The 25,069-nt window shown below is 42.1% G+C and overlaps 1 protein-coding gene across 2 annotated transcripts; it reads right to left on the reverse strand.

Annotated features, from left to right (window-relative positions):
- Window positions 1–1,372: 1,372 nt before the first annotated feature.
- clcn6 (Cl-/H+ antiporter 6) lies at window positions 1,373–24,851 on the reverse strand. 2 transcript variants are annotated; one of them, XM_085259366.1, is made up of 23 exons: window positions 24,680–24,848; window positions 23,329–23,385; window positions 23,119–23,184; window positions 21,726–21,791; window positions 21,584–21,650; window positions 20,992–21,098; window positions 20,658–20,784; window positions 19,707–19,774; window positions 19,501–19,559; window positions 17,875–18,007; window positions 17,268–17,381; window positions 15,172–15,338; window positions 12,388–12,496; window positions 10,257–10,386; window positions 9,970–10,123; window positions 8,362–8,518; window positions 8,170–8,276; window positions 5,987–6,173; window positions 4,869–5,029; window positions 3,369–3,525; window positions 3,178–3,285; window positions 2,966–3,091; window positions 1,373–2,852 (listed from the first exon to the last, which is right to left on the reverse strand). In XM_085259366.1, the coding sequence occupies exons 1-23, from the start codon at window positions 24,752–24,754 to the stop codon at window positions 2,772–2,774; spliced, it is 2,583 nt and encodes an 860-aa protein (XP_085115492.1). In that variant the 5' UTR covers window positions 24,755–24,848; the 3' UTR covers window positions 1,373–2,771. The 2 variants fall into 2 exon arrangements, with proteins under 2 accessions (XP_085115492.1, XP_085115493.1); XM_085259367.1 differs by lacking the exons at window positions 1,373–2,852; window positions 2,966–3,091 and having other exon boundaries at window positions 3,188–3,308; window positions 24,680–24,851.
- Between the last annotated feature and the right edge of the window lie 218 nt (window positions 24,852–25,069).

The following is a 25,069-nucleotide window of genomic DNA, read 5'->3' on the forward strand; positions in this document are numbered from 1 at the left end:
CCTGGAGAGAAATCTTATATAATTAGTCATGTAAATGTATGTCTCTGATTGATTTCCACTGCCATACAAAATAAGGGTTATCAAAATAAATTGTGCCACAATCAATGTCATACAGTAAAACAAAACCAAAAATAAATGTGAACAACTTGAAATAAGATCTCCTCCTAATAAAACACTGAACTAGGAGAAATATATAACACCAGGCACCTCCCTCATCCCTCCAAGCTGCCCCACAGATGTATAATCCCCCCACAAAAACAGCCCATGCAGCACTGGAGTGGTTGCCTCCAGATTCCCTCCAAGCCCTCTTGTGTAAAGTGCAGCTTCTGTGATTACTGAATAAAATGATTTACCCATTTAGATCCCAAAATGAACACGAAATTAAGAAACCACGCATATTTTACAACAAAAACAACGGTACCGTTTAAGAACTGCTTCTCAGGCAAAATACAAAGCTCTATATGGACCATGTTAGTTCTCTGCACTACAAATGTTACTGTAAAACCACCTTTCATCCCCACTTTGCATTGTTGTCCATAGCATAAAGTTCACTTCCATAAACTGTCTGCATATTGGAGGTTTTCTCATGCTGAAACAGTTTTTCTTTCCCACTGTTGCCAAGTGCTTGCTCCAAGGGGGATGTTTGATTGTTGGGTCTTTACTTCACAACATAAAGCTTCCTGAGGCAACTGTTGTTGTGATTTGGTGGCATATAAATAGAATTGAACTGAACTACATGGAACACTGCATCTATTATAACAGCATGGCTTCGTAGTACAATAGTAAAAAAAAGTGTTGAAATTGCCTGGCTGCAATGCAGATCTTTCACCAATTAAAGACAGCTGGCACAATGTGAAACAAGATGAACTATAAAAATGAAAACAAGAGAAGATGCTTCACGGCAGTAAACGTCCAGTGAGACATGTTGCTGCCATCATGGTACATTTCCTCACTTTAAACTCTGATTTTATTCTGTTTTGAATAAACGATGCCTTTATTGCTAATCACTACATTCTGTTTTACACACCGCCCCAATGCTTTCAGAAAGGACGGACCGTACATCTTATTTAAACCAAAACAAACACAAACACACAAAACAAGGATCTTTATTTAAGTCATAGAACAGAGGGCAACATAAGAATGGTTTTACATCGCGCGTTCTCTAGTATGTGACCACGATCCAGGGCAGCCTCGGCCCATCAGTGAGCGAATCGCTCACTGATGGGCTCACTGACTAGAGTCAGTAAATCATAAAGATAAAACTGTATAAAAATAAACCACAGCGCAGAGGCTACACTAAAATAAGAAATGTTTGACGTACACGTGTGCTGTTGTGCTTGCCAATAATAAAATAACCATACACATAAAGGAATTTCATCTCTTTGACTTGCCTTTACTCACATCTTTAGTCCCTTTTAGGAATGACAGTGAAATGATGTACCGGAAAATCAGATTAGAAACATATTGTTGAAAAAAGTAATAGTATGAGAAACAAAATACATAATAGACATTTGTTTTTCTAAAATATGGCTCTGCATTAAAAAATATTTAAATGACATAACACGTTGGTCAGTGAAACCTGATCATCACAGCCCTCACAAGTCCAACACTGAACTCTGTGAACACAAACATGGATTTACAGACAGCTCAAGTGGTTACAAATGTTACAGTACGGCATGTGCAACAAGGTCACAACGTTACTGCTGAGCTCTGGGTTAGTGTCAGACCGTGGGGACATCCGCCTGCTTTTAGTGCACATATCCAGTTCATCACAAAGATTCAAATAATATACAGACAAAAATAAAAGTGCTATAGTGATAAAGCAAAATCAAAACATCAAAAGCAACATTCAGTCATGAAGCCATTCGGGAATCCTCAGTAGATGACATTTCATTTTGGAAGTTTGTGTCCTGTGCGTCAAACTGCGAGAAAAACAATCAGCAACGCACTGAAGCCACTGCTGCTTTTAGATGATTAGAGTGAGACGGACATGCTAGTTTGAATTTATTATAAGATGCAGATCTTCCTTCTGTCTAAGAGCTGTTCAGTTGGTTTCCCCCTCAAACCACACGAAGATCTCTCCCGTTTAAAGGGGGCTCTTCCTTCTTACCATTGCTGCTGCTGACTGCTGGGGTTCTCCCTCTAGTACTGTAGGGTCTTTGAGTTTTTCTTTCTTTTTAGTATCAACTCTTTAACCAGTGGAGACACGTTGGAAGCTCAGCAAAACAAAAGACAAATTAAGATGATACAATGTTCACCAAATGTACTGACGACAGGGTTAATGGTGCATTCTCACTGGATAAACAAGCTGCTTCATGTTTATATATGACAGAAAAATCCTTGCCGTCACTTCTAGAGTTAAATATTTGTAGGAAGGTGGACGTGCATGGACCTGTTCCTCCTCTGGGAACACATAATGTCCTTGAGAATTATCGGAATACTAGTGAGAATCTCACATTAACGTGTGTAATGCTTTTAATGCTATCAATCATTCTGCAGCTGTTTCATCAGATGGCAGGATGACTCTCTGCGGCTCACAGCTTGAATGCACAGCAAGTGTTCTTGAATAATCAGCATCGATATCTGTGGTTTATGGTTTATTGTGTGTGTGTGTGTGTGTGTGAAGAAGACCAAAAAGACTGCAGTGATTGACAGCTGAAAGGTTTCGTTACCTGGATAACGACGCCCCCTACTGTACAGAGGATGTATGTGCATGTGTGTGTGTCAGAACGCTATCAGGGATGGAGGAGGTTTGAGGGGAGGCAGCTGGGTCAAATGGTGATGTAGTGCTGTCGCAGTTTGGCCATCAGGAACTCGTGGGTTAAATTGTGTCGTGTGATTATTCCCACAATCTAAAAAAAAAAAAAAAAAAAGAGTTGAGTTGAGTTGGTGAGGACAACATAACACAACAACTCTGTGGCTTCCTCACACGTTTACTAGAGGCATGAAAGCCCAAATCACTTACTTCTCCAACAGCATTAACCACGGGTAAGTGTCGCAGGCCCATAGTCCTGAAGAGGTTAAACACCTGGGAGATGCGGGCATTGGGTGAAACAGTGTAGGGACACGGGTTCATGTAGGGGGTGACATCCTGGGTACACAGAAAGGACGGCCTGTTAATGAATCTGAGTTTTCTGCTTGATTATTTTCTGTCTCAGTCGGGTAAATCGAACGTACCACTATCATGCGAGGGCTGAGCAGGGTGAGGTCGAGGTCATGGATGTCAGGGTAGCGTGGGTAATCTTCAGTCATCTCTGCATACGACAACCTAGGCTGATTGGTGCTCTGCGTCAGAGGGTACAGAGAAACTGCTCGTATAAGAAAAAGTCATCTCATTTATTATCTACACATGTGTGTCAATGACTGACCGACTGGTTCTCGGCGTAGCACACCCCTCGTATGAGCAGGTTAACCAGCTGGGAGCGAAGGATGAGACCGTGAAAGGTTAGCGGCCTGAAGCGCTCCTCCATGGTCCACTCCTCACTGGGAGACTGGTCTGGGTACAGGTTAGGGTAGGGAGCATGCCTGCAGCACAGAAATCACAGGAGTGCCAGATTTATTTGCAGTTATTATGCACCACAAAGAAAACACAGACAGAATGAAAGGCAGTGTTACAAATACTTGTAGTTACTATGTGCACTGACAGCATCAGGAGTAAATTCAAAAACTTGTGGTAAATATTAGCAGTTCAACTCATTATACTACGCCATTCGACATCAGCTTCTCTGGTCATTTGTCATCTGTCTGGAGCAGGGGTGGGAACTCCAGGACTTGAGGGCCGGTGTCCTGCAGGTTTTGGGTATCACCCTGGTTCAACACACCTGAATCAAATGTTCAGTTCATTACCAGGCCTCTGGAGAACTTCAGGACATGTTGAGGAGGTAATTTAGCCATTTAACCCTCTCAAGGCAGGCGTTGCAGATTTGCAACAGTTAAAAGCTAACAACCTGATTACCCCACATACATATTTTATGAGGTTTTTTTTACTCAGAAGTACCACTGCAGGTATTCTTTTGTGCATTAGCAACAAAAACTTAATTTGAGCCTGAGAGGGTTAAATCAGCTGACACATCTAAAACCTGCAGGACAGCGGCCCCTGGAGTTCCCACCCCTGCTCCTGAGCGCTGCTTCTGGGTCCCCTTGGTTATACTGCCTCCTCTTGGTCTAAAGAATTATTTCGGACAAACTTCAAAAAACAAAAAACAAACCTCTGACACTGATGATGACAAGAGATTGTAATCAAATCTGTAACATTCAAACTTCTCTGAATTTTAAATCTTTCCTCTCAAGGGGTGGCTGTAGCTGTAGCTCAGCGGGTCATCTCCTAATCGGGAGGTGGTTTGATTCCCTGGCTGCACCAGTCTGCATGACAAATACATACCTTGGGCAAGATGCTAAGCCTGACCAACTCCGGTATAAATGTTTGTGTTTTCGGTCCATTTACCAAATACAAAACCTTAAATAATTAGGCCCCATTTTATCCAGGTTTCAGCTTTCAAGCCCCTCGTCTGTGGATCTCCCAGTTTTTATTTGGGACACAGACACTGTCTGTACTTTTAAGATTAGTCTAAAAACGTTCCTTTTTCATAAAACACATAGTTAGGGCTGGATCAGGTGACCCTGAACTCTGTTATTGCTATGCTACACTAGGCCGAGTGCTCGTCAGTCAGCTGTCTAATTACTTCTGGCCCTCTGAAACTATAAATGTCTAAGTATTAATAGTTACTGCCGTATTGTTATCAGACATCCTGAATTAGAGCTTGATGTCTGCACTTTAATCACAACTTGATTGTTTGATTTAAAATCCACTGAGATCAAATTTAGAGGTAAAACTTCAGAGACTGTCTGGATGTGTTTATCTGGCCTACCTCCTCTCTAACATCTGCTGCAGCAGGTCTTCTCCCTCTTCTGAAGGTTCGACTGCAGCACTTTGCTCATCGCAAACATTCCTCAGCTCGCTCGATGGGTACGACTTCATGGACTGGCAGCGCCGTCGCTGTTCGCCCGCACGTGACACAACACTGGATTTCTACATGTAACAGTCAAGGGTTAGAAGAAAACACAGCCTTCAAAAACCACAACAATGATTTCATCCAAAAATAAAGAAACATGAAATTCTTAAATAATTATCTGCACATCAACATATTGCAAAGCTTTGCTCACTACAGAGCCAAACCTATGGGCTCGCACTTTCAAACCCACTGATTCTCCCTGGAGACAAAAATACAAGCTCGGTAGCTGATGTTACTTTGGTTTTTATACTTTATTTAGCTCAGTAACATTTCCTGCTGCCTCTAGGTTTTGTTAAACACTACTTCAACACAGACCATCGAAGTGATAGAACCAGTGACAGAAAACTCGATCATCACAGTCTGACCTGTTAGGAAGCACAAACCGTATGAATCCATTTGATCTGCTTCACAAGTGACAACAAGTGCACTGCAGACACACTCAGGCTGCACATACATATGTGGAGACCACCGGTGGCTCCCCGTTCTCTTCATGTTCACACTTTCATTTGCACCCAAGCAGATGAAACTGATGCATGTTGGTTTCTGCTTCCTTACTGGACAGACTGATACACCAAAGGTTTACACTGTGAGGATCAATTTGCATGAATGACACGGCAAAATAGAGCTGACCAAATCAATCATAGTTTCTACTGTTGTTTAATTCTTAATCTTGGAAGGGAAACAAATCCACATTCTTTTCAGAATTATACAAATTACTGACTGCTGTAAAAGTCTGCATGCTCTTTGTTAAATCGATGACGTGTCTGTATCAAAACTATATTATGGGACGAGCAATGAGGAATTAGAAAAAACGAAGAAAAAAGCAGAAGCAACCTGAAGGACATTGCTGGAGGGGCTACAGTGTCACTAAAGAAATGTTTCAAAGTCACTGCTGCCCCTGGTGGGGGGAGCCTTAATCACCTCCATTTGGACGGGAAGCTTGAGCTTGACCTCTGTAAAAGAGCAGGACATACCTTGAAGTGGATATTGTTGCTGATCAGGATGTTGCCCTTCATGAAATCCCTCTCATTCTGACGGTTTTCAGTAACTACGGGGAAGGCATGGTAGACCGTGGTGCGCAGAATGCTGACTAGAGACTGGACTCGGGTGTGGGGGTACACGTAAGTCAAGTTGGTCTCCATGATATCACTGGCTGTCAGCCTTGAAGAAATGAGAGATAAAGACAACCTGAGTCCACAGGAAGAGCGACCATGCTCGAATCACACAGTTTTTAACCTCACCCTCACACTGCAGGCTTATAATAATAATAATAATAATAATAATAATAATGGATACTTTATTGATCCCCATGGGGAAATTACTTGTTTTTCTCTGCATTTGACCCATTCACTCTGTGAAGCAGTGGGCAGCCCACTAAGCAGGCGCCCGGGGAGCAGTGTGTACGGACGGTACCTTGCTCAGGGGTACCTCAGGGTAGCCGTTAAGTGGATTCGAACCGCCGACCTTCCGATCATGGGGCGACCACTTTACCTACTGAGCTATCCCTGCCCCTATCATGGGGTTCCTAGAATCTGTAAAGGCAGAAAACAAGACAGAGCCTCTCATGCTAATGCTGAGACTGACAGCTTTGTCTTTTTGATGAAGTGCATCGAGGAAGCTTTGACACTGCTTCAGCCTTTCACCAAAATGGACTAAATTCATTTTTCACCTACATTTTTTTCAACTATTTGCAAAAATCTCAAGCATCTAAACCGTTTGAGGCGTGTATTCACCGATGAAAGGCAACATCAAATCCCCTGACAGATCAGCTCTGCAATATAAAGTCTTGTCATAAACCACCTCATTTTTCAATTTCCACCTTAACCCTTCAGCTGCCCACCATGGTGGAGGGGTTTGTGTGCTCCAGTGATGCTAGGTTGAGGAGGCTCGTTTTGTACCCTCCCCGGGACAGGATTACTGGGGCCACACCCTCGAGTCAGGCCTGGGGAGGTAGCTCGATGGAGAGTGCCTGGTGGGTGGGCTTTAGCCCATGGGGTTTGGCCGGACTCAGCCCGTCTCTCTTCTGTAGACCCACCACCTGCAGGAGGCGCCATAAAGGTCCGAGCATTGTGTCTCGGGGTCTCAGGGTGTGTTACGCCCCTCTGCAGTCCCTAATCTCTTTGCAGTGACAGTGCAAGAGTGTTCAGCTGTTGCTAATTGACCACACCTAGTCAGGTGTGGATAAAGGCATACCTGAGGCAGGCTTTCAGGGAGGATCACTAGTCTTTGCCTTGGTGGTGCCAGCTACTTTAGCCAACTTGCCATGTAATTTTAGAAAAAACTATTCTTGTTGAAATTCTGGTGTTCGTCTCCATATTTATGTTGCGGCTTTCAAGCCGGGTCATAACAGGGTGTTTTTCACAAGTGAGAAGAGAGGCAGATTAACACATGGGTTGATGCTGCGTCTACAGTACCGATTCGTCTTGGTAAATAAAGAGCGAAGCATAAAAGTAAAGCTTTTCTGATCGATTTACATCCCTACATGACCTGTGGTCACAAGCTCTGGGTAGCGATCGAAAGAATGAGATTGTGGTTCCCGCAGATAAGCTGGAGCTCTGGGCATTCTTGCTTTTAGGGTGCTAGCTCCACAATCCGGCCCCAGACGAGCATTGAATGGAACAATGAAGTATCAGACCTGTGCTTTGTGTAAGCAAGTAAGTAAGTAAAACTTTATTTATATAGCACCTTTCTAGACCTTTCTTGTGCTTCACACAAGGATAACAAAGCATAAAACAAACAGACAACAGTTAGCAAAATGCAATTCTAAAAAGTGTGATTTAGTTGTTTTTTGAAAGAAGCTACTGAGTCCAGAGATCTTATGCTCAGTGGGACAGAGTTCCACAGTCTGGGAGCCACAGTGGCAAAAGCTGTCTCCCTTAGTTCTCAGCTTTGTATGATGAATGACAAGAAGACCCTGATCACATGACCTCAGAGACCTGCTAGGAACATAAGGAACATAAGGCTGTAGAAGTTCAATGATGTAGGCAACAGAAGAAAAAAAACGAATAGATACTTGAGGTTGGCAGCTGCATTGATCTGGAGAGTTGAACTGCTCTGGGCTAAGGAGGGATACCAACGCCTACTGACAATGCTGACAACACAGTTCATCCACCACAAGGGCCAACTGTCCTTTTTTGTTGCCAACAACAATTCTTACCTGTCCATCTCTACCTCAGTCTCCCACTCGAGCAGAGGCACTCCTCTCAGCTGGATGTGTATATCATAGATGCCCTTGTTGAAGAAATCACCAGTCCACTTGGCAACCTGACAGTCAACACAAAAGAATTTGCACATGAACTCAGGTCACAGTGGCGAACAGTGCAAAGTGCAAAAACACATGGTTGTGTACCATTAGCGTAATCATGATGGGCAGCCCGTATGTGATTTCATTGGTGGATTCAATGAGGATGACAGTGAGGCTGATGGTCATTCTGACCACACCTCCAAGGAAGGCAGCAGCTCCAATGAGAGCAAAGGTTCCTGAGTAGATGTCCATTCCCAGTTTCCTAACAGAGGACAGACTCATTAAGAACCAGTATAACCACTATGAGAGAATGTGACAACTGAAAGTGTTACGACTCAGTTTGCTTTGTTTTTACTCTGATAAGGTCGATAATGTCTGTTCATTTTGTTCAGTCTTTTCTATCATGTAAGCTGCAGGTGGCAGCTTGTTGGAGATTGGATGCACCACCTTTTAATTGATACCCATCCAGACCAGTTTGGCTCCACCTTCTTCCTGACTCCCAGACAGATTGTGTCGTGTTTCTGAATCAAGAAATGTCTGAATCTAGAAGAGCTGGATTAGCAGCTTTGTATGTACTGTCAGTTCTCTACAAATAGCCCAGGTAAACACATTTCTCCTGTTTCTGTTAGCGAAGGATGTAAGAGTCCTGCATTGCTTTTGTTTATTTTTGGGGTAATTCCCCTGAGAACACTGTGAGTTTCAGCTGTACCCACCCTGACCTTTTGTAAGTGGAAAATACACCAAAATGTTTGGAGTGCAAATCTTGCCGCAGCACTGGGAGTGAGGAACAAGGAGTTACTTCTATGGTATTCTCTGGCTGTCTTAGGCTGGGGTGTAATATAAAGTGTAGGGGCACCAACTAACTGGAAGCTGGGCGGTTTGATACCTAAATATCACACCTGCTAAATATCCTTGGGCCATACACTAACCCCAAGGTGCTCTCTGGTGCATCCACCCATAGATGTGAATGTTAGGCTACGTTCACACTGCAGGTCTTAATGCTCAATTCCGATTTTTTGATCAAATCCGATTTTTTTTTCTCTGCTTGTTCACACTACAAATAAAATGTGACAGCAAACGCGCTCTAGTGTGAACGGTTCACGGCCCTCAAAGCGGCCGCATGCGCAAAAGAAGACGTCACAGACAACGCGCTCTGTTTACGGAAGTAAAAATGGCGGCTACAGAGTGAGTAGGTGTTGTTGCAGCAGTCTATCAATTTCTGCACAGTCGTAACCGACAGAATTTTGACAAATTAATTAGAGAAAGAAGGACACTGAGAAAACAGAGAGCCGTGCTTTAACAATGGCCGCCATGCTTTCTCGTTTGTCTTCTCCGGCGCTGATAATTGGCGTCTGTCTTGTGTCAGTGACGTAAAAGACGGATATAATGCGACATGACCATTCAAACAGCAGTCGCTTTCTAAAACATCAGATATGTATCGGATTCAGTACCACATATGAAAGTGACCCAGATTGGATTTGAGATATCGGATTTGTGCTGTTCACATTGTCATACCATGATCGGATATGGGTCGCATAGGGTCAAAAAAGTCAGATTTGATGTGCTTTCACCTGCAGTGTGAACGTAGCCTTAGATAGAAAACACTTGAGCAGAAAAAAGTGCTTGTATCAACAGTGACTGCTCTCAGTTCAGCTCAACACAAGGCTGTGACAGAGAAAAAGTGAGAAAAAGCATATTCTAATTAGTTCTTACACTTTGAGCACGTTGGCAACCAAGCGTCCAAAAGCTGCCCCACACAGCAGTGAGGGGACAAAAAGGCCACTGGGGACAGACACACCATATGTCCAACAGGCCAGCAGGAAGTATAAGAAGAAGAACACTGACAGAGTCACAGGGCTGAAGGTACCTGAGGGGGAGAGTTAGAAACCAGTTTATTGATAGAATTGAACTTGATTTTTGAAAAATGGCCTAAAATGCCACTTCACTGTACGGGGTACATGAGTAATGCATGGAATGAATCATGTGTGAACTCATCTAACCATCCTGATGGAAGAGCTGGTGGATGGCTGCCTCCTGTGGGTTGAAGAACAGTGTTGCCATGTCATTGTAGGTCTTGTTTGAGCAGAAGAACTGTCGAATGGTTGAGTTGATGTCCTCACTGCCAGCCAGCTAAAAAACATACATCACAGGTTAACATGGTCACATAGTGAGGCTCTATTTTTCACCGGAGCTCCAGTATCCAGAGTCGTACGTAGTGAGGAGGTAAAATTATTAACAAGATGATCGACCTCTGTTGGACTAGCGTTCAGGTAGCTGCTCTGCTCTGTGTTGGTACAGGGCATTGAAGATGATAACAGTGGGTGGATTATATTCTTAAACTTAGTCACAGCGCTTTCAGAAAGACATCTACTGTGATAAAGTCTACTCCCCACTGCTGTGTAATCAATTATTGTAAATGTAAATGTTATCAGGAAATGATCAGACAGGAGAGGGTTTTCAGGAAACACTGTTAAATGTTCAGTTTCTATGCCATATGTTAACACAAGATGTGGAGTGTGGTTAAAGTGGTGGGTGGGTTCTTTTACATTTTGACAGAAGCCAACTGAGTCTAATAACAGATGAAATGCTGTGTTGTCATTTTTAATATATCGTTCTGTCATAAATCAGCACATTTTTAGGAGATGTTCTGCTTGACCACCTGATTTGTATAAAACTTTTATGATTTAAAGTTTAAACATATAAATAAAAAATTAATAAGCTTATATATCATTCAGACATCATCACTGATTAAAATGTGAAGTTTAATACTGTATGGGTCTTTACCAGACAGCTTGAAATAATTTCCATATTTTAGTGGGCCAATACTCATATTTTGTGATGCATCTGTGCCAAATTGCAGATCCTCATTTATTTTAATGGTAGAAACACTTGTAGTCCAAGAAAGGTCGTAGGTCGTACACAGGGAGCAGGCAGGAAAACCTCGGGATCCCGCTTCTATGGACTTATAGTCACTCACTCACATGTACTCAGCCTCTCCACCGGCACTGATCTACAAGTTCTCGGTACTTTGGATGTTTGCATTTGTTTGCTTCTTCCAGCACGATCCTCACAGGGAACTGTAAGCTTAACTACAAGGACTCTTTCAGGGAGAAATAGCTGTAAGTACCATATCTGGCCTCAATGAGGTTGGTGTCATATGGTTTGGGAACTTCTCTTGATGCGTGTGTGAGTCTCAGTCTAAAGCTGAAAAGGCCGTCTGATGGTTTGAGGCTTCTCTCTAGCCAACAGCAAGCAGCTGTGCTGGGGGTGGCATCAGCTCAGGAGGTAGAGCAGGTCACCTACTAATCAGAGGTTTGATCCCTGTCTGCATGCCAAATATCCTGGGCCAAGATACTCTCTGATGAATGTGTGAGACTTTTGGATAGAAAGCACTTACATGCTCCAGCACAGTAGACCAGTGCCACAAGAACCAGTCCATTTACCATGTTGGCCAATGAATTGAAGATGGTATTCACGGTACATGTTCATAAATATTTAAGTAAATATTTGAGCAGAAAATATTCTGAAACTTTGATGATTACAGATGGAATGAAAAAGGAAAACATATTGAACTAAAGTATTTTCTGTTAGCAAAGCATCTGAAAACTCAAGAATCCTGCTCTGTTTGAACAGGACAGTCTTATTTTTGTGGTACAACTTTTCATATTTGCTCAATCCAGCAAGAACATTGAAATGTAAAGTAAATTTAACTATGCACCATTAAGACGTCAGTACAATATTAAATAAAAACTGTCATGTAGTTTAATGCTAACTTTGCAAGACTTCTTGAATTAGTTTTGATATTTTAATTAGCCAGTGTCTTTTTGATACATCGGCCCCAGATTACAGATCCTGGTTCATTTTAATGGTAAGAAAGGCTCATGGAAATGTCAGGCTTTTGTCATTAATAGTTTCTGAATTATTCCCATTCAAATGGTGTGACAGATTTCAATCTGAGGAAAAAAAAGGCCTGAAAGTGGGCTGACAGATTGTTTTTCACACAAATATATCTTAAAGAGTATTTGAAGCTAAAATATCACAGTAATCATAACATACGTTTAACGTTTAGACCAGTGAAAACACACCTGTGGTGTTTTTGTTGAGTAATGCAAAGATTATTAAAATTCTTACCGTGGTGTTGTGAGCTGTGGGAGTGGACAGGTCACGACATTCACCCAGCATGGAAGCCGCAAAAATCACAATTGTTGTCACCATGGTAACCAGCAGACTCTCTAAAACTCTGGAACATTAGAACAATCGTTTATTATCCTCTGGTTAACAAAGTTAGGCACATATTTAACGACAGTTTGCACCTTTATAAAAAGAAACACAATTACAGTAACTGATTGGAAAATTATCAATTAAAAGGAGCGCCTCGTTAATTTATTCAGCAGAATACATCATCTTTCTCTCAGTGCGCAGATTTTAGGGAAGAATCTATTTAAACAAATGATAGAAAACTGGGACGGGAGCTCATTCATTACTAACAGTGCTGTTTGTAAAGGAGACGAATCTCGTTTGAGTCTGACATATCTGTGCCAGCTTCTACTGAGAACAGAAATGTATTTTCCAGTGGAAAATGTGGATGTATCACAGCTTTGAGGGCAGTGTCACTCTAACCACTGTGGCAGTGAAACAACAGTGAAATCTTTGGTCCAAATGTTTACAGACCCGTTCTGCATGTTCCTGGTCCTGATACATAACATGGATCACCAGAAGGAGTTTCTAAACACAACTCAGTTACTTTCCATAATGAACAGAGCGGTTTGTGACTTTCCAGTAGGGCTGGGCCATATCATACCGTTCACGGTAATACCGGTATAATATTGGGCTACGATAAGAAAAAGAAATACCGCAATAGAATATGGGTAAAACGTACGGAGCCCCGCAGGGGACATGGGAGAAAAAAAAATTACGATGGACTTTTGTGAGATCTCGCAAAACAAACTCGGGATCTCGCAAAAGTTTTGCGAGATCTTGCAAAAGTTTTAGCTGCATTCTTTGGCCTTCAACCTCCCGTTAGCGTCGAGACCTACTACAGCCGGGAGGAACACCGCACATCGTGCCTCGACCTCCCGGTCGGCTTCGAGCCGGCATCCGAAGAATGTGGCTAAAACTTTTGCGAGATCTCGCAAAAGTCCGTCTTAATTTTTTTTTTTCTCCCATGTCCCCTGCGGGGCTCCGTAAAAACGTGCATGCGCAGTGCCTTTGTTTTCATACGCACATGGCGGAAAAAGCATGGCGGCGACGGAGAATGTGAAGGGCAAAAGCGGATCGTTAAATGAAACGGATGAACCAGAATTGGTTTTAAAAAATGCTGGAACTCCAGTGGTGTAGAACTGGTTTAGATTTCGTCCATCAGATACACAACAAAGCACTATTTTTGGTAGCGCATGCTAGCGGGCCGTCGTTATTACCTTTTTTTGGAAAATACGGCACACTTAAAATCAATCCTTTGATTTTTCTGAAAATCAACAGTGCCCCTTATAATCCCGTGTGCCTTATGTATGAATTCTGGTTGTGTTTACTGACCTCGAAACGATTTTATGTGGCACACGGTGCTCGAAAATCTGTCAAATGTTTTAGTACAACTTTGCTAAGCTACGAAGCCGCACCGCTTGATGGATTGTCGGAGCATTACGACTATCGTAGGCAGGAGCCTCGCAGAGTGATACGCACTGCGCTTCAACATAATATTACTGTATTGTGTGTGTATAACCTCTTTTTAAGTTTTGTGGATATTATACATGGTTATGCTGAGGCTATATCGGCCAGTTTCCACTGGAAATGCCTTTTGGTTAAACTGTCAGCAAGGAATTTGCATTTGCACTGTTAATTTTTATATAACTTTAATGCACATAAAAACAGCTGCTTGTTTAAGTGAAAATACATTGATGGGTTTTTTTGCACTAATAAAGTTGTGGAGTTGTAAAGTATTTTGTCTCACATCAATTATATCATCAGTTATATCGTTATCGCAAATTTTCAAATGTATATATCGTGATAAATATTTTTGGTCATATCGCCCTGCTCTACTTTCCAGGTTTTTGTATATGTTACCATGGAGATCATTGTACTGGTACTTATAAAGCACTTTTCTAGTCTTACTGACCATGTGACCAAGTGCTTCAGACGATATATTATCTTGTCCTCTTTACATCTAATCATACATTCATACAGAGTTTTATTCGATCCACTTACTGATGCATGGTCAAATTAGACTGAACAATGACTCTATTACACATGCTGCATGGACTGTGAGAGAAAACTGGAATACCTGGAGAGGAACCGTGCAGGCACACAGGGAACAGTGTGTGTGCGCCACACAGGTCTCGTATCTAGGCTTTATGGCCCATTCTAGGCTTCCTTGTTTGTTTCTCTACAGATGTCAGTATGTGAGACTTCTTCCATTCCTTTGCATGCAGCTTTATACTCCATGCAACAAAATGACAGTGGTATGCTTATTTATGCTATGATGTAACACAGGAACGTTCAGGTAATATTCTGGGTGTTGACCAACCACACATCTACCAGCTTGTTATACACAGATTTCAGGAATTTACTGAGGAATTGTTTGTAATAAAGCCTTTGCCTTTCTAACGTTTGTCCTGCTCTGAACGTTCCCTGTTATGTTTGTTCCAACTGTGAACAGCAGCTTGGCTCTGAGATAACATTATTATTGTCGGGTCTGCCTTACAATATAAAGCAGCTTGAGACTCTTGTTGTGATTTGGTGCTATATAAATAAAATTGAATTGTAGATGCTGTTCACACATTTATGCATTATCAGTTGATCACTTTAAAAACCTTTCACTTCAGTTCATGTTTGTCTTACACCAAACTGCTCGCGTCCTAGTGTCACAGTCTGATGAACATGAAAAGCACAGATGGGATCAAAGATGGTCAAACAGTTCACCTGATAAACTTGGCCTTAGGATGAATGTGTCTTATGCGATACTTGGCCAGGTTCTTGTTCATGCAGTTAAAGAGCGCCCCCAGAAGGCCGCCCACCACACCCATCAGGACAAAGAAGGCAAGATCCACAGCTGTCCACAGGTGGCAGTTCTTGTCTCCATCTGGACACTGGTCAGCAAGAGGAATAAAACCATAATAATATTTACATCAGGCTGATATTTAGGGATGGGTATCGTTTAGGTTTTATCCGATACCGGTGCCAAACCGGTGCGTTTGAAACGGTGCCGGTGCTTAAACGGTGCTTAAAGAATGGTCCAAAAACCTCTCATGTTCAGCTGTTTTTTGTAAAAAGATAACAATGTTAGCCTTTTCTGCAGCTATGGGGCATATATGTTATCACTCTTGGCTGGAAGCAGTGCTTAAACAATGGAAAAAACACAAACTTTGTCCAAAAACCTCTCATGTTTAACTGTTTTCCACTTTTTCTTTGGTCATTTTAGCCTTATTGGCCAGGGTGAAGGGAGTATCTGCCATCAAACAAGAAGACAGCTGCATGTAACTACGACGGTGTTTGCTAGTTCACCTTACATGCATTCATGTAATAACGTGGTTAGCCTACTCAACGTAAATTACACACGAACAACATTAAGCTACTCACGCAGAGAAGAACGGCTGCTGCTGCATCATCATCCTCATCATTTCTGCTACACTGACCCGTGTTTTTGGGGGATGTTGCTAAATCCGGGTCCGATAACAGGCAACCCACCCGCAGTAGATGTGCTTGGTGTGAGGTCTCGCAGCAAGCTATCAAATACGGTGCATTTCTCGGCTTTAAAAACCCCCGCTATGCGTCACCAGGTGTTTCATCGGATTTGAGGTGTTACCTCTTTTGACAGTATCACAGTATCACCTTAAAGCTCTTGTTGCTGCTGAGTTTGCATCTTTTGCTGTGAAGTACAGCCAGACTTTTGACCGCTTTGCCTTGGGCATTTTTAATCTGTAGCTCTGCTCTAACAGAACGTACGTACCTGGCCCCGCCTACTATCCTCGGAAACGTAAAACGATTGGCTAGAATCTAAAGTGTATCACAGCTCAGGAAAAAAAAAGCACCGAAATAATGCACCGAAATGTGCGCTGCTTTTCGGTCTGGTTACTACCGTTTATGTCAGAACCGGTGCCATCATGTGGGTACAGAAGGAAAAGTCAAAACTGGAAGCAAACGAATCACCAAGCTTCTTTTTCCAAGTTTTTTTCTACAAAGTCTAATCTTTGCAAAGTGTTGCAACATCTCCCTCTGTAGAATCTGTCAATCTCTGCACATCTATACTGACACATCATTAAAATTGGGCTAAAGACCTGCGAAATCCGACACTCGCGTCTTCAACACAGCTGCCAGGTTACATAAATTGAGTGGTGCATGACCTGCAGATCTTTAGTCATGTCAGCAGCTGTCACATCAGTTCAACATCAACTTTGTTATCGAGTACTGGAAAGCTCTGCACAGCGGGTATTAACTGGGTCGGTTGCAAGAGATATCACAGACAGGAAGAGGCAGTAACGATGATGTGAGGAGCAGATATGAGGTGAGATGGTGGAACAGTTGGGCTAATGGTGACCCCACAGACTCTGTTTTTTAAATCCATATGTAAACATGTCAGAACAGATTAGTTGAGATTCAGATGTTTTAACTTCATTTGTGTCAGTTTTATTTACATATCACCTACTCACAAAAACAGGTGCCTCAAGGCACTTTATACGGTAAGGTAAAGCCCTACAATCCAACAATCGTGAGCCCCTGTGAACAGCATATGGCGACAAGAAAAACTCCCTTTTTAAAGGAAGAAACCACATAAAAAAGTACCATATGGTAAAGTTTAGTCACCCCAGATCAGTGTTTCCCTACCCACAGGGTTGGCATGTTGCTTTTGGAGCCGTCCTCAAAATCAAATCAATGAGTCAATCAATACAATGAGTCACTGTGTAGACCTAAAGTCTGTTATTTCAGCATCATACTTTATATAAAAAATAAAATACTATATATAATCTTTGAAGATACATTTTGTACCACATGGAATAACAAGATAAGAAACTCTTAACCTTGAACTCTCCAAAGTTCAGGAGGCCAGGCAGCTGGAAGGAGCCCCACTTGCTGAAGTTGATTCCCGAACGGAAGAAGTTGAGAGTAAAAGTGGCCGACATGGAACAGAAGAGCTAAAACAGTAGATAGACAAGAGGAACATTTAATCACACTCATTGGTCAGTAAAGGTCAGAGAGATTGGATGGTGCACTGTGTCCTGGTCTACCTGGCTATATCTATAAAGCAGATGGATTGTTGTTGCAAATAAGGGAAAAATGACAGGATCAAATTTCATGTACTTTTATCCTCTTGGTGTACTTCTGATCCAAAGCAAACATTAATCTGTCGTGCAAACTTTCAGCTTTAGGTCAAAACCATCAACTGTTTAGGTTTAAAGACGTTTTTGCACATTTTCAGAGCTCAATTTTACAATTGACTGACGAGCAAGTAAAGCTTGTTCTCTTGTTATTTGATGACAAATGAAGCAGGTAAAATAGAAATAGAAGAATAGAATGAATTTTTATTTTATAGCATTTCAGTGTAACTCCTAAATATGATATCCAAAGAGGTATCCGTGCATCTTTATCAAAGAAATTGTGGTGAAGTAACTATAAAGGGTGACCTACCACTTTCCATGTAAGGGCTTGGTTCCAGAATGACGAGCCCTCCTCCAGACTGAAGAGGGTGCCACCGATTGGCGCACCAAAGGCAGCAGCTACTCCAGCAGCAGCACCAGCTGACACAAAGTCTCGCTTGTCCCTAAAGAACAGGTAAGAAAACTGTCAGTCACATGTCACACATGCTACACTGCTAGGAGGCAGTAACAGTGTTTGTGCCAAAAAGTTGGAACATTGTGTAAACTACAAATTACAAGAAAATTCGTTGCTTTGGAGATTATTCAAACTCTTTGAACAACTAAAAATAGACTTTGTATAGTACAGAGAGAGAGCTGGTCGATAATATTGGAGAGTCTCTGTTATACCAGAGTAGGGATAATCTTTAAGAGAGGACACATAAATAATGCGAAGGTGAAGACAGCGTCATACAGGATCATGAGCCTGAAGCTGGAAATTAAAGGGGTGGTGTTGAATGCTGTTTTATTTAGTGCCAAATCACAAAAACAGTTGCTTCAAAGCATTTTATATTGTACAGTAAAGAAAGTATAATAACGCAACACTCAGAAGATCCCCTGTGAGCAAGCACTTGGCCTCCTGTTAAGTTTTTCCTGTTTAACAGGAAGAAACCTCCAGCAGAACCAGGCTCAGGGAGGGGCAGCGACCAGCTGGGGGTGAAGGGAAGGAGACAGGGCCCAAGACGAGCAGGGGAAAAGAGTCAAAGCTTAGTAGTAACTAATGATTACATGCAAAGTGGTTTGCATAAACAAACTGAGAGTGAAAAGAGGTGAGTGAAGAAGTCAGAAGAGAAAGATGAGGAAATAGTCAAAGAACATGTGGCCTAGGCAGAAAGATGAACAAAGCAGCCGGGAGCACAGGCGAGGTTAGGATGTGGATGCGAGGCTGGATGATAACGAAGGACAAAAGGACTTGTACTGATTGTCTACAAAGAGAAAATGAGCTGGAAAGGAAAGGATGCACAGCAGGTTAGTGTGGTTAACAATAACAACTGAAATCTACTAACAAGTGGAGAGAGTGTGTTGAGAAGATGGTAGGAGTGCTGTGAGGGGCTCAGGAATGAAGAGAGAGGACGGATGGAGCAAAGTCAGTGAATCAGGAACTGCAGAGGATTAGTAAGGAGGACAAGAGTGCAGCTGTGAATTCACACCATGCTCTGTATTAGAAATCATTCCCATGTTTCATCTTATCCAGATTATTAATCCCTTGTTCTTTTTTCTCAACAGACTCTCCTTGAATGAAGCTGTGTCGGTCAGCTTCTTCCAACGATGCGTCCACTGCTCCACGCCTCCTGCAGCTGAGCCACGGACCACAATCTGCAAGTTCGTCACTTACAAGGCTTCTAAGTAAACTTATGTCACACCCTTGCAAAAGCAGTTATACTGGCTCCCAGTCAGTGTCAGGGTCCAGTTTAAGAGTCTGGTTTAACTTTGGGCAATTATGCAGCACAGATCAGTAAAGATTTACATCTGTAGGTCCCCAGCAGGTCCCTGAGGTTTTCAGGATATCAAGGTCTGCTGTGTATCACACAGCACTGAGCAAATCCTAGTATTCTGTTTTTATTTACATTTACACCATATTCCAACTTTAGTTTGACTCAGGATCGTTACTGTCACATACCTGTCGCTGCGGAAGTAGGGAAAGTCAAATTTGATCTTCCTGAAAGTAATGCTCTGAAACTGATGGAGAGAGAAAAGGTCTGATATCCACAAGTACGACCAGACAAATCACAAGAATAACACCAGTGCTATTTTTAGTGTCCAAAATGTTTCACAAAACAACAACAACAACTAGAACTAAGCAAACTAGAATAAGCTTTGGGGTACTTGAGGAAGGCCGGCTCCCACGATGGCTCCACTGTGGATCATTGGACCTTCCTTCCCCACAAAGAGACCTGAGCACACAGAGTCAGTCCATCAGCCTTCTGACCCTGGCTCATCATTCATCATCAACATCATTTTGCTCTAAAGTTAGCAGAAGCTGACACTGCTTGACTCAAAGTATAAAACCTCATTAGTGATCTTGTTTTGCCTTAGTTAACCTAAAACACCACCGGGAGCACAAAGATATTTCTTCTATGTTTGCTCCCAATTCTGCACCTCCCATATGAAGTCATTATGATCACAACACAAAATATTCCAATAAAGTGCTTTGCTGTCAGAGTACAGGACTGCCTGTGGTGTCTGCAGGTTACAAAAGTAGATGCTTAACAAGTATCACGCAGGGAATACCGCAGGGCATCTGTGACGTCCATATTTTACACAACTTTCAGAAACAAGCCCAAGAACATGAAAACTCTACACAGAGTCTACCCTGCGCCTCCAGGAAGGAAACAACAGTAGTAGCCAGGGAGGAGGAGGAGGAGGTTGTGTGTGTGCATCTACCCTGGGTTGTTGATAATATTATTATTGGGTAAATGGTAAATGGCCTGTATTTATATAGCGCTTTACTAGTCCCTAAGGACCCCAAAGCACTTTACATATCCAGTCATCCACCCATTCACACACACATTCACACACTGGTGATGGCAAGCTACATTGTAGCCACAGCCACCCTGGGGCGCACTGACAGAGGCGAGGCTGCCGGACACTGGCGCCACCGGGCCCTCTGACCACCACCAGTAGGCAACGGGTGAAGTGTCTTGCCCAAGGACACAACGACCGAGACTGTCAGAGCCGGGGCTCGAACCGGCAACCTTCCGATTACAAGGCGAACTCCCAACTCTTGAGCCACGATCGCCCCGTACAGTAAATGTCAGGGAGTCAAACGCACTTTACCTCCAGCTACACTGAACAGGACTCCAGCAGCCTTGCAGAGAAAAGTTCGTAGTCGAACAATTCCAGGAATCTTCACTCCGTTCAAGTAACTTTTGATTTCTGGAATCCCTGATCCTGCAGCCACAGGCTGAAAACACGATACTGCAGGTCAGTGTGTAATCTACTATCACAAACATACCAGAATGAAACAACATGCTACAACCAGTTAACAAACTTGGACAGGTAGAGATGCAGGTAGACAGGTCTCAAATGCAAGGACCGCAGAATTTGCACACTTTAACTGTTAAAGCAGGAGTTCTTTCCTGAGTTTGTCAGCTGCAGCTGAGATGTTTACCTCGATGAGGACGAGTACACTGGCAATGAAGACGAAGGTCATGTTGAACGCCAGGAGCTCCAGCAAGGACAAAGACAGACAGCCTTTGTCACTGCACTTCTCTATAGCTGGAGGCTTCAGTTAAAGTAGAATCACCACATCAACAAACAAAGTGTGGTTACACACAGTAACACTCTTTAGATGAAGAGTCAGGCAGTAAATAGAAACCATATGACAGATACTAGCGAAGGGATCAAACCCAGGCATGAAAACACACATATACAGCACAGGATGAACCAAACATTACTTCACACTATTATTACAGCATCTGCATCATATGAACGCACTCTGAATTCTTTCTAGAACAAAAAGATGGTCCAAACAAATGTCAGGTCTAACTCTGGACAATGTTCAAACAAACACAAAAGAAAAAGGGCATAAAAATGCGCACCTGCTGTCAGCAATCTCTGAAGGAAATAATGCAATATTTTGTGCAACTTTACAAACGCTCTCCTTCTGTGCGAGGATCTTCTAAGGCACAACATTTCTGCCCAATATTTAGCTGCTTTGGTATCTGCCCATCCTCCACGTACAGAGTCATGTTAAAGGATACAATCACCAACCACAGTAAACTTTAGTTTGTTGAAGAGGCGTACGAAAAAATCCACAAACAGGCCCAGCTGAAAGAGAGCAACGTTTCTTATTGAGCAGCTGAAATCCAGCAAAACAAAAAGAAGACCCAGAATGCACCTTACCAGGCCCACTGTGACCCCGATCGCAAACACCATCATCCAATGCACCGCCTCATATTTTTTGGCTTTCTGTTGGCAGACAAGAAAATAAAAAACAGTTTTTTTCTCTCATATATAAGAGACTAAAAAGAGTCTAAAAACATTTCTGCGTTGGATGAATAATACACACACGTTCCCAGTCGCACAGTTTGTGCTTTATTCTGTGGTTTTAGTGAGAGTTCACAAGCTCCACATACTAAATGTATTCCCCCAGCATTGAATCTATACAGGATTAAAAATGCTGTAAATAAAAGTGATGGAGACGTGGAACAGAACCTCCCTGTCACCAGGCTGTGTTCAGCATAAGCTACTATAGTGGTTTAGCAGGTAAAAAGAGAGCCACTGTAGTGATACAGAAAACCCCTCTAACTTTAGCTAACCATGCTAATCGTGCTTCGTAGTACAGCCCGCAGGACTTTCAATGATCTGTATACAAATGCTGCCATCTGTATATGCCTCATACATCGAATGTAGGGCCGAAGAATAAAGCTTGGTGACAATGACGTAGCTCTAGAACGTTTGCAGGTATGGTGGCGTAACAGTGGCACTCCAGGGCAGTCGCATCAATATCTCTATGACTGGATAAATGGAAACGTAATGCTGACAAATAATTCACAGTAATTCTTCAGAGTCTTCATTGATATTCTTGTGGCCATGTGTAGCAGTACTGTCTGACAGTATCCTAACGGCCCTGCTGCTTTCATCCCTGACCTCCTCCCAGCTGTAGGTGAGTGCTGTTCTCTGCTGTGTTTCCTAATTCCTGGAACACTGTTATTATCACTGCAGTGACCGTGACATGTTACAGAAACTTTGATTAAATGGAGGCTAAAAGATCGTGATGCTGTCTAAGTTTAAATCCATCAACGATCCACGTGACTTCTAGATTCAAACTACTGTTACAGTCATATTTCTTTGGATTTTGAGATCTGCCCCAATAAAGTGGACAGATCCCACGTGACCTGTTCTAACATAACACTGCATAGAAAATGTTTCCTTAATCTGATAATGAATCATTCACAACTTTTAGAAAATAGGAAACATTTTTAAAAGGAGGTTTGTTCAAATGAATATTAAAATATTTGAGCTAGCTCAATATTTATAATAGAGTGGTTTCTGTGTGTCTGTGCAATCAAATATGAAAAGCTGATTAGTAACACTGATCAAGATTAAAAACACAGAGCTTTGTGGAACATCAACTTTAATACAGATCACATACAGTTTAACAGATCAGCTGCTGGCACAAGTCCTACTATCAGTGATCTCATCATGTGATGTAAAACAATAAACGTGCATCGGTGACAGCCTTTGCACAGGCGTCATCCACACAGGAGCAGATGACACATTTAACCTGTCTTACCTTGTTGTCCATCCCCTCCAGTACCTCCACATAAGGCTCACTGATGCAGCGGTCATAATCCAAGCTCTGTGGACACAAAACACTGTGTGACTATTTCCTGCCTCACACATCGATTGTGTCCAGTACTGAAAAAAATTAATCTGCTCTGGCATTTCTGCTCTAAACACATAATATAATATCTCTTTGAAGGCTTTCTCCAGCAAGTCTCACCTCATAGTCTTTCCTGGGTAGAATCTGTTCCTCGTCTGGGATTTCCCCAAGGATTGTCTGGGGGGTAAACAAACAAACACACAAACAAACAAATAACAATAATAATTATGTATGTATTTACATATACACACAAGGATATTTGACCACAAATTAAGCTTCCTACTAAAAGTTCAGCTAAATGTGTGCGCCTGCATGTTGGAAAAAATAATAAATAACAAATAAATAGAGGAAATAAACAAAGAAATGAGTGTGGAATTAGTACTTGACTCCTGCACCACCATCCAAAGCATCCAACACTGGACACACTTAGTTCCTGTAGGAAGTGATGCTCAGACTTATGGTTTAAAACCAGCGAGAAGCAACAGTTTGTTCACAGATTCTTAGACATGGAATATGTTTTATATGTGCAACATGTGAAGCTGTGCCTCAGTGAAACCACAAAATGAAGACATAAGCAGCACTGTTGCTGGAATTTGCATATATTAAACTGTCAATACAGAAAATCAATGAAAGTTTTTATATTTGGTTGTAATCTGATCTAAATCTGTTTTACATTGTGGAACTAGAACAGTTACAGTTGGAAGGTAATTGTCTCCACAGTAGGTCTCCTAGTCCATCAATAAACTCCATTTACTCTGCTGTGGTTACAAACTACAGCGATTAGTAACCTTTACTTTTTAAATGTATGTAGTTGAAAGTTTCAGAGCTTTCATGTCAAGCTGTCCCGTTAGAATTACACAGCTTTACTTAAGAGCAGCGTTCAATTCAATGCACAAACTCCAGGTTACATGTTTAACTAACGCAAATAAAGCCGGGCTATGTCCATACTGCCTTCGCAGTATACTTCTCGGAGGTCCTGTAAGACTACGCCTTTGCTTGGTGTAATCACAACATTCAAAATGTGGGGAAATAAATAGAAAGAGGTTATTTTCCACGCGACAAACACGCCGCATTGCACAATAGCTTCCCACACCTACTGAAAGATTAAAACCATATGAAATGAGGCAGAGATTAAATTGATTAAAATAAGAAGATTGCTTAATCTGAGGAAATTATAAATGGAGTTTGGTCCACGGACTATATCGTCACACGGAAAAACGGGAAGCTCTCTCTTCTGTAAGCAGCAATATTACAGCTGACTTAACGACTATACATTCATAATGTGCATTAATAAGTATTCCTCGCTTTCCTGCAAAAGAACCAAGACAAGAGAACATAGTGAGCAGCGGGGTGGAGCAGCTCAGCCAGAATAAAGCGCTTAGAATAGCTCAGAGGAAATCCTAAGAACCCCAAAGTAAACACAACATAAGCAGATGATGCTTCCTGTGCTTGTTATCACGTCTTTCTTTACCAGTTCTTCTGGGGTCCGTGTCTCTCCCTCTCTACAACAACACTGGCAACAAAAACATCTTCCACAGCACGCCATTTTCGTTGTTGTGTCATGCTGTATTCAGGGGCTGTCATAAAAAGTAAAGGTTGTTTTAGACGACTTTGAAAATACAGTAGAATAAACAATGTAAAACAAAGAACGGAGAAAATAACCGAACATATCTGAATATAGCTGAATTCTAACGTTTTACATTTTTAAAATGTATTCATAACAAATAACGTTCCAAGTAAGTTTGAGTTGCGGATTTCCGATGACAAGTAAACGCAACAACGCAAGTCTCGCGTGAGGACGATGTTGCGTTTGCTTCCCGTAGAAAATTAGAAAGTGACAGTTCCTCCTAAAGTGCCAACC

The sequence above is a fragment of the Mchenga conophoros genome, linkage group LG20 (assembly GCF_057382185.1).
Source record: "Mchenga conophoros isolate Kocher_MC1m ecotype Shallow Benthic linkage group LG20, M_conophoros_male_GT1.1, whole genome shotgun sequence".
Classification (NCBI taxonomy): Eukaryota; Metazoa; Chordata; class Actinopteri; order Cichliformes; family Cichlidae; genus Mchenga; species Mchenga conophoros.